Below are 9150 nucleotides of genomic sequence, written 5' to 3'. Positions count from 1 at the left end.
CAGTAAAAAATTCTTAAAAAATGTAAATTTTGTTCTCCAAGTACATTTTCATATGAAAATTACATCGGTTCGGAATTCACTGTTTGAATTTTGAAAACAGAAATATGAACCTGAAGTGAAAGAGGGGCTTTTACTTCATGAAGCCCGTAGTTCAACTCTTTAAGATAAACATATATAAACTTCTCAGTAGTTATGGCTAATAAAACCTATAGATACTTAAATGGCTGCTAAATTCATTTATTTCTAAAAGCAAGCATCAATAAAAGAACTTGAAATCTCATTATGTTATTCTTTTTGTACCCTATAAGGCATCTTATATTACATTGATACTCTATAGAGGCATAAAAGAAACAGTGCTATGTAAAATAAGTGAGGATCAACCTTTGCAAAAAAATTCAAAATTAATCCTCGGTCTCGAATATTCACCGGTTCGAAGTTTTGATGCCACAACAGAATTGGCAGCCTCGGAATAGTGTACCCCGTCCCAACTAATGTGCTTTGAACCGTCTTCGCATACTTCAAATCCAGCACCCATACAGGTTATGCTGTGATTATAATTGTATGGGGGTCCGCCATGCCCGCAACATGCCATATACCGCTTCTCAAACCCTGAAAATTTAAGCATGATAAATTAAATTTTCATAAAGAGAATAATTCAAAAATGTAAAAACCACAAATAAGATTGACAAAATTAAATTCAGCTTAATTACCATATTTACTGTGATTAGCGACCAACTCATACTTCGCTGAATAAACATCAACATAAACAATAGTGGCATCTTTCAACTCCATACTCAGCGCATCAATAAGCGTGCTGAGCTGAGAATTGAATGCTTTTGCTCCATTGTTATAGGTCTTTAGGCAACCATTTTCATCGAGGTCACTGTCGTCATTTCTCGGTATAGCAAGCTTTTGAGGAAAGCAACCCATCGGGCTCGTGTTGTGCACCCAGAATTTTCTTGCACCATTTTCATACAGTGTCTGCTTACCATAACAATACAAGTTTAGTTAATTGAAAAGGCAAACAAAGATTAAATTTTTCAACTTGGTACAGTATAAGCAATAACCCTGTTACTGGCACCGAATTGGTATTATACACTGTGAAGCCGGACTTACTGTACTGTATTATAATATCAGATGATATTGTACTGGTATGAAATCTGTTCCCATTCTATTCTATTTCTAAGGTACTTTGGCTGAGTTATGTTTTCGTGGGACCTGATTGACCGATCTAACAAAACCTGCACTGTCCAGAAGTACCAATACTCCAGTACAAACCAAAATCTTAATTGCAATGCCTTTACAACAGGAAATTTTCTATTAAAGAAAATTTAAAATCTATACATGCTCCCAAAACAACCTAAAAGAAGTTACCCTCACAACACATGACAGCACTACAGATATGTTTTACTAAATGTACAATATTAATATATTCTGATAGTAGGGTTTTCTGGTATCATATCCATATATGTGCATTAATTTGTGCTTGTACAATATTAATCTAATCTGATAGTAGGGTTTTCCAGCTGAGTTATGTTATCAGCTCCTATAAAAAACAAGTTACTTGCCTTGATAGCAGTTTTTATCTCTGCAATCACCGGAGGAATTCTAGCCAGAACTTGGTGAAAATTGCCCCCCGACTCTGTTAATGCCGCATCCATATCATTCTGCCCTATATCGATCATGTATAGTGCATGTCTGAAATCTTGCTCTTCATGCAATCCAGTAAAACCTAATATATCCAATGCATGTCAAGTCAACATTTTTGTAAATTTTGAATTGCCTTAATAAAAAATAAACAATGCAATAGGCAATTCCACTGGTATGCTTGATAAGGTAGCACAGTCTAATAAAAGGTCATACATGAATAGAAATCCACTTTTGATTGACCTGGTGGGCAAGGTATCATCTTTTTCCAAATATTTCAAGAAGAACAAATAATTCAGGAGTGGTATTACCGTACCGGTACTTTACAAGAAGCACTTAAACTAATAGTAACTCCGATTTAGAATGCAAAAAAGGCGCAGTTCATTCTTAAGGTTCAAATTTCATCTTGAATTAAAAATGTATTTCTCGATATTTTAATAATAAAAAAGGATGGGGATTAGTTGACAATACATCAAAATACACCCTTTAAAATGTGATCTATATTATATTTATATGATGCACATGAAAATGATAGAATTTGATGCAAGTTTTACTGTTCATCAAATGTCTTAAAACTTGCAAGATGACACTAAAATAGCATGAAATAATACACAAGCAATGTCCAGCAATAGTCGATAATTATTTTTCTATTTTTTTAAATTATTTTAGAAATACATTGTCAAGGCTCAAGATTTTCAAAAAAAATATTCTCCGTCAAGGGATTTCAACCCATAAATAAACCATATGGTCACTGGATCTATTAGCATATAGTATTAAAGATAACACCATTTGGTCACTGGTATGCAATCTAATATTCATGAGGGTGCGAATTTTTATAGAAAACTTTGCATGAATCAATATAATACATATGTTGAAAAAAAATTTAAACCTCATTTGCATGCAAATATCTAAGATGCAATTGCAAAAAAAAAAAAAAAAAAACAGAGAGAGAATCACTTTTAATTCTCATATGGCCCACATGACAGTCCTTGATAAACTTGTTGCTCAAAAGTCTGAAAATTGAACTTGTTTGGAATATTGTGGGTAACATTTCCTATACGCCTTGAAGTAATAGCAATTTATCTGCTTCTACATCTTTAGAGCGCATAGCATAAAAACTAATTAATGGAAGTTTGAACATGATGGCCTAAGTCAACACACCTAAATTAAAAGGAGGAATATTTAACTTCAGTTTACTAAGCTATCCATGTCAACCTGATCTGAAAAATCCAATTTTATATCAAACAGCACATGATCCTCCTTATCCACATATATTACCAAGCAGCTTCCCCTGGTGTACCACTTTCAACACTATAACAATAGAACCACACTACAATTCTACCTAAAATTTGAGGTGTTGTAATTTTCATTATACAAAAGCAGAGTTGAATGGTACGAGCACTACATACCTTGAGTTGCAAGATACAAAGACCGAGACCGGAAGTGGAGGAACTGTAGTGTTTGTATGTATAAGGCAAATGCTTGCATTTGTGGCAAAGTTCTCGAGCCGCATATCGCAAAATTGGCTCCGTTGCTAAAATTCGACCCCAGTGCCTCCAGATAAGGGCTTAAATAGTGTGTGTTCAAACTCTCACCTAATGGAATGTAAATGAAGTAAAAAAAAAAAGAGGAGTCAAGCAAGTTGTAATTTCTATATATCAGTCTTCATTTATTTTACAATCCATTTCCATTTTTTATTTTATTTCATCATAAGAGAATTCTCAGTTAGCAAGTTAAGACAAATGATTAGATGAATATTCAATGAAATTTAAACTATTTTTGTTTCCTAAGACTATAACTTATTGATTTTGACCCCATGCTCAAAATGTCCTTACCAGAAACAAAATTATCAGAAGTTAGCAAAAAATGAGGTGGGAATTAAATGAATGGTCCGGCCCCCCCAACTGTACTTATTTTCTTTTTTAGTCCCTGAAGTTTTGGATTCTACTTTGGAGATAGATATTTCTGTTAGTTATGTTTTTAATCATTGGAGTTGCCTTTTCAGTGAAAAATTAACAGTATCCTTCCTATCCTAGCTGTGTCAATGCGGTTGTGAGGACCAACTTTTACTAAAAATACCCATAAAAGACTGACCCACTCCACATGGCAGCTCGTGACTTTTCAACATGGTTTAAAAAAAAAAAAAAAACCCAATGATGCTTACAGAAAACTAATGATGCTACAGGACTAATATAGTAAAATATGAGTTAGAGCCCTGAGTGGGACTTTCACACTTCAAAAATAGAAATTGTAGAATATATTTGTATTTTGCTTTGCTGAATATTCATCGGATTAGGTTTTAAAATGTCAGCTACTACCTAAAAAAATATCTTGCTTAGGTAACCTTAGAAAGCTATTGTTTTCTTAAAGCTTAAACTTGAACAGAAATTGCTGATCAAACAGTCAATTTAAGTAGGCAATTGTTTTGGAACCATTCAAAAAAGTCAGAATAGAGATTGAAAACTATGTTTGAACATACTAAACAATGTGAGATTTGGCATTTTTTTCTTTAACTTTAAATACCAGCAAGCAATTGTCAAGATAACAATTATACTTTCTATTACAACAAGTTGCTACTGGACCTGAACCTGAATAGACCTTTTTATTTGTCCCCACTCCCCAGGCCCAGCCTAGCTGTCCCAATTACCCATTCACATTTAGAAAATCAATCATTAAAACCCAATTATTGCATAAAACAAGCACCAAATTGAATTGTGATTTGTGAATTGTGAATTGTGCTTACAGAGGAAATCAATGATGAGGCGGCCGTCGCAGAGGCGGCCGGTGGAGCGGTGAAAATGGACTCGGCCTTCGGGAAGAGGGATAGGATAGCCCATGCCAGCCATAATGCCACCGGTGTCGGAATTGGAATCACCGAAATTGAAGATGATCGGAGATCCACCGATACAAACGGCTTTAGTCTCTCGCACGAATCTAAAAGAAACCATGTTTTGAAATATGAGCAGCACCGCAAGGGATTGAAGCACCAAAATCACAGTTACCCATGATGATGGCTGGAACTGAACCTTCCTCATCTTTCTTCTCTTCCCTTCCCTTCTCTTCTCTTCTCTTCTCCTTTTAATTTCTCTCTTTCTCTCAGTGGGTAGGTGGAGGTATCTGGTTAAGTAAACAGTTTAAATAGTTTAATGCATGCATAGAGAGATACAGTAAAGAGGTGTCTTTGTCAGTTTGTTGTCACTTGTTTAGAGCTGTGACAATGAGTATGGGTTCTCTGTGGCGCAATCTCTGTTACATTCCTGTTTCATATCACTGACATGTAGATACCATTGAAACTACTTGGTGGGACCTTGCGAGTGATTTGTAACAGGAAGATGCTAAGGAATCTGTAGCGGATGATTTGGATTGTTTGTTAGTGGGTTTCGTTTAGGAATTCGTGTCCTCTGAGATATCTCAAACTTTGCGTGACTTTATGGAAAATCCCAACCGTTTAAATACGATCTGCACGAATCTCGAAGCACACATAATACTGACCCCCTACATCACCTCCGAATAGGCACCGGACACGTCGGTCACGCAAAAGTTGAGATATCTCAGAGGATACGCACTCTTTGGTTTAGGCCCACAGAGAGAAAAGGTTGAAAAAAATTAGAAAGAAGTATCAACTAAGCAAAGGTGGAAAGTACAAATGTTTTCTAGACCTCCGAGTTCCGAGTAAATAAATTGCAAATTCACCCCTGGAAAAAGTAAATTTCATACCTAGGGCGTCAAGAAGCGGATTGAATCCACAGTAATTCAGTGGAGCTGGTATACGATAGACCCAGAGACGGATTCACCATTTTTGTCAAAAGAGAAAAAAATATTAAATTGAATTTAAGTACCTAATTAAATTTATATCCATTAACTAATTAGATACTTGATACAAAAAAATACTTTAACTAATACTTTTTTGATTCTCTAACCTATAATTCTAATTGTTATAATTCAAAAAAATTATTTTAATTTTAACTTTAAATTTAATTCCAATTACAAATTAAGCATCCAGAGAGACAAAAAAAATTCAGTAAAAGCACAATCAATCAGAACTTCCAGATATCTACTAAAACTTAAAATCCAAAAAAAAAAAAAAAAACCCTAAGACTACGTGGATCCGCCCCTGATTTATAGACTAGTATGTTGTTTGGAACTTTGAATACTAGGTATTGAATTTTGTAATCTCTTTGTAATCCAGCTGACAGACTCTGTCGACCTTTTAAAAAAAAAAAAATAGTGGAGGAGCATTTGAAGTTGACTTGGATAAATTTAATAAAATGTATACATCTACTTGAATTTTTTTAATGTTCTCTTTGAAATAATATGCATTGCCCCACTTATACAAATATCTCCCTTTTTCATCATCAGAAAATATGACTTTCTTAAATACAAGACGAAGGAGGACTGAGACGGATCTACATTTTATTCATTAGAATGTTAAGTCATCCTTATAAATTAAAATTATATATATATAGAGAGAGAGGAGAGATTCACTTACACTACTTTTTGGTAATAACATATTATACTCTACATTTTCAAAGTTTAAACAGTTGATCCAAATCGTTCAACATAATAGATATATTAAAATGTACTTGCAGATCAAATTTTATATTATTTTTTTACTATTTATTAAGATGGGTACAAAAATTCAATAGTTTGAAAATAACGATTTTGTAAAATACTTAATAAATAGTAAAAAAAATTAAGAAAGTTATTTATGAGTAAATAAATAAATTGTAGTTCTTCTCGTACATTAAAATTCTAAAATATTGTATCACTTTTGCAAAAAAAATTGATATGAAATCACTTTGTGTTACAGCAAATTCTTATTTCTTTTCAAAAATAGAAAGACTATGATATTTACCCAGAAGTGACTTTTGAATCGGAATCAACTACTCAAATTCAAAACATTTTTATTTTTTTTAATAACACACAAAGAAATATTTTAATTTTTCTTACAACTGTAAAAAATCTAGACTGAAAAATGTTGACCCGAATTATTTGTCATAGTCTTTTTAATAAATCAAATTATATATTATTCCATCTATTTTTAAAGAAATATATAAAATATTCATAATATTTCAATACAAAAAATAAATAAATCATAATATTTTCTGTTTAATTGAAAAAAACTCAAGTCCGGAGAATAATTCTCCAAAAATAGAACATTTGAATCCGGAGAATTATTTTCCAAATTAGACAAAATTGATTTTTTTTTTTAATTTGATGCAAAATGTTAAATTTTATATTTTTTTTAATATTAATAAAAATTTCGAGATAATTCCCTTATATTAATACATCAACAATAATGTTGATGGTCACAACAACGACGGCCACGATGTTAACGACAATAATAATAATAGTGGCGGTACTTTTTTTTTTGGAGGGGAAAAAATAATAATTTACAAAAATAGTGGTAGTACTTTTTATGGAAATTTTTTAATGGCAGATAGTGGTAGTACTTTTTAATTTACAAATATAGTGAGGAAACGTAAATTTGAGTAAAAAAAATTAACAATCAAATAACACGACAAAAAATTAATTAATTTATTTTAAAATACTTTTTAACACTTTCACAAAATGAAACGTGTCTGCAAAATAACTAGCAGTTGAGCTGTTGAGGGACCACATTTAAACTTAGAAATTACATAACAAAATAAAAAAATTGGTGATGCTTATTTTTGGGATCACTTGTATTGTCATGATTTTTTTTTATCCTTAAGAAATTAGTCTGACTCAATAATTCAGATCCATATCTTTTTTATTTTTTTAGATTGGATCCGAAACTATCCGATCAGAAAAAAAAAAAAAAAAATCAAACTCTGGTCCACAATTATCTCAGAAAAACATATTATTTGAATCTGAACCATTGAGTCAGATCAATATATTTTAGATCAGTCTCAATAAATGAAATATTTCTATATTTGTTGAATACAAGACACTCTTTTTATCTCGTAAGTATGAATTTAATAATTTCTATGAATAGAAAAATTTATAGTTTACAAGTGGAGCAACTGGAGTCTACATATATGCGGCCTGATCCATGAGCAATGAATAAAACCAAATTTAGTTATGATTAATCGGAATAAAAAATATTATATATTTAGACTCGATTAGACCGCTGATTTAAAAATCAAGACAAGGATTTGCACATGATCAACTCAGTCGACAGGCAGATACAACTGAATAGACTCGGTTTTCAAATCAACTGTGGACCGTACTCCATCAGGTTGATATGAATAGCTCCTCGGTTTACCCACTCAAGTAAAGAACTAGTACAGGAGAGAATCTAATGATCTCTAAAGATGCTTTTAGCAAGGAATAATGAATAATCGCTACAACTTGTCCTTTTGTTAACAGTATTGTAGGAATGGAGTTGTCCGGTGCTTGGATTTGTCGTCACGTGAGCTAAATGTGAGAAGGAAGGATAGCCACACCTGAACTTTGGAAACAAGTATGTGGGAACGCTTTGACAGAGGCAGGCCAACCAAACAATAATGTGACTCCTCTGTTTCCGTTGACACTGAGACGCCAGCTTATTATTACAAGCAACAATTCCCTTACACTGTTTTCTTGTCACATTCCATTATACTTTTTATTTTTTAAATTTATAGTCTAATTAACATGATCAAATTTTATATTTTTTTTGAACTTTTTTACTATTTATTAAGTATTTTACAAAATCCTTATTGAAAACTATTGAATTTTTGTATCAATTTTAATAAATAGTAAAAAAATTCAAAAAAATATAAAATTTGATATGTAAGTACATTTTAATATATTCATTATGTTGAATTGTTTGAATTGACTGTATGGACTTTGAAAATGTAGAGAATGTAATCTAGTGTCACTAAAAAACGGTTAAGTAGATCCCTCTTCTATTATATATACATGAGCCAAACTTTTGAACTACGGGGCTTAATTTATATAAAATTTTCTTTGAAGAGAATAAGGTCAATTTTACATTAACATAACATTTTATTCTAAATTATATATAATTTTTTTAGAAAAATAGAGGTCAATAAATCTTATTACAGAATGAGAATAATAATTGGAGAGAGCAACTAATTAACTGTATGTGTTGAATTATTCTCTGAAAAGTAAGGTTAATTTGTGCTTCATACGCTGCCATTTTGGCAATATATTAGTCTTAAATCCTTACAAAGTTATGTTCCGTTTTGAAGCTTAACCTGTGTTACTTAATTTGTCAATAAAACTGTGAGTAGCTCAGTAGCCTAGATTTTACTCAAATTAGGAGGGATTTTGGTTTTCCAGTGCAAAGTTGGAACTAACACATCAACATGAAAGTTTTGCTTGCTTAGGCAACAAAATTTCTAAATCATTCATGATGTTTTTTTTTTTGTCAAACTGTATTGATACTTGTATATAAAATTAAAATTTTATGTAAGCAAAAAAATAATATCTACTTGACTAAATTTTAACTTAATATAAAAATCTCATGCATGCATGAACTTGAGAATTACCGGATCCTGAAATCTAAAATTAAAAAAA

At 31.8% G+C, this 9150-nt stretch overlaps 1 protein-coding gene across 1 annotated transcript; it reads right to left on the bottom strand.

Annotated features, from left to right (window-relative positions):
- Positions 1-265: 265 nt before the first annotated feature.
- Positions 266-4815, bottom strand: LOC144556775 (GDSL esterase/lipase LIP-4-like). Its single transcript, XM_078305215.1, has 5 exons — positions 4391-4815; positions 3057-3242; positions 1569-1732; positions 711-981; positions 266-609 (listed from the first exon to the last, which is right to left on the bottom strand). The coding sequence occupies exons 1-5, from the start codon at positions 4680-4682 to the stop codon at positions 377-379; spliced, it is 1146 nt and encodes a 381-aa protein (XP_078161341.1). The 5' UTR covers positions 4683-4815; the 3' UTR covers positions 266-376.
- Positions 4816-9150: the final 4335 nt, after the last annotated feature.

The sequence above is a fragment of the Carex rostrata genome, chromosome 1, assembly GCF_964058835.1.
Source record: "Carex rostrata chromosome 1, lpCarRost1.2, whole genome shotgun sequence".
Classification (NCBI taxonomy): domain Eukaryota; kingdom Viridiplantae; phylum Streptophyta; class Magnoliopsida; order Poales; family Cyperaceae; genus Carex; species Carex rostrata.
The sequence above is the reverse complement of the archived record's forward strand: the minus strand, read 5'-3'. Positions and strand labels throughout refer to the sequence as shown.

Coding starts and splice junctions, on each gene's coding strand:
- LOC144556775 (XM_078305215.1), bottom strand. CDS start 4,682: ATGAGGAAGGTTCAGTTCCAGCCATCATCATGGGTAACTGTGATTTTG. Junction 1,733..3,056: donor TTTGTATCTTGCAACTCAAG/GTATGTAGTGCT, acceptor TGGATATATTAG/GTTTTACTGGATTGCATGAA. Junction 982..1,568: donor AGATAAAAACTGCTATCAAG/GCAAGTAACTTG, acceptor TATGGTAAGCAG/ACACTGTATGAAAATGGTGC.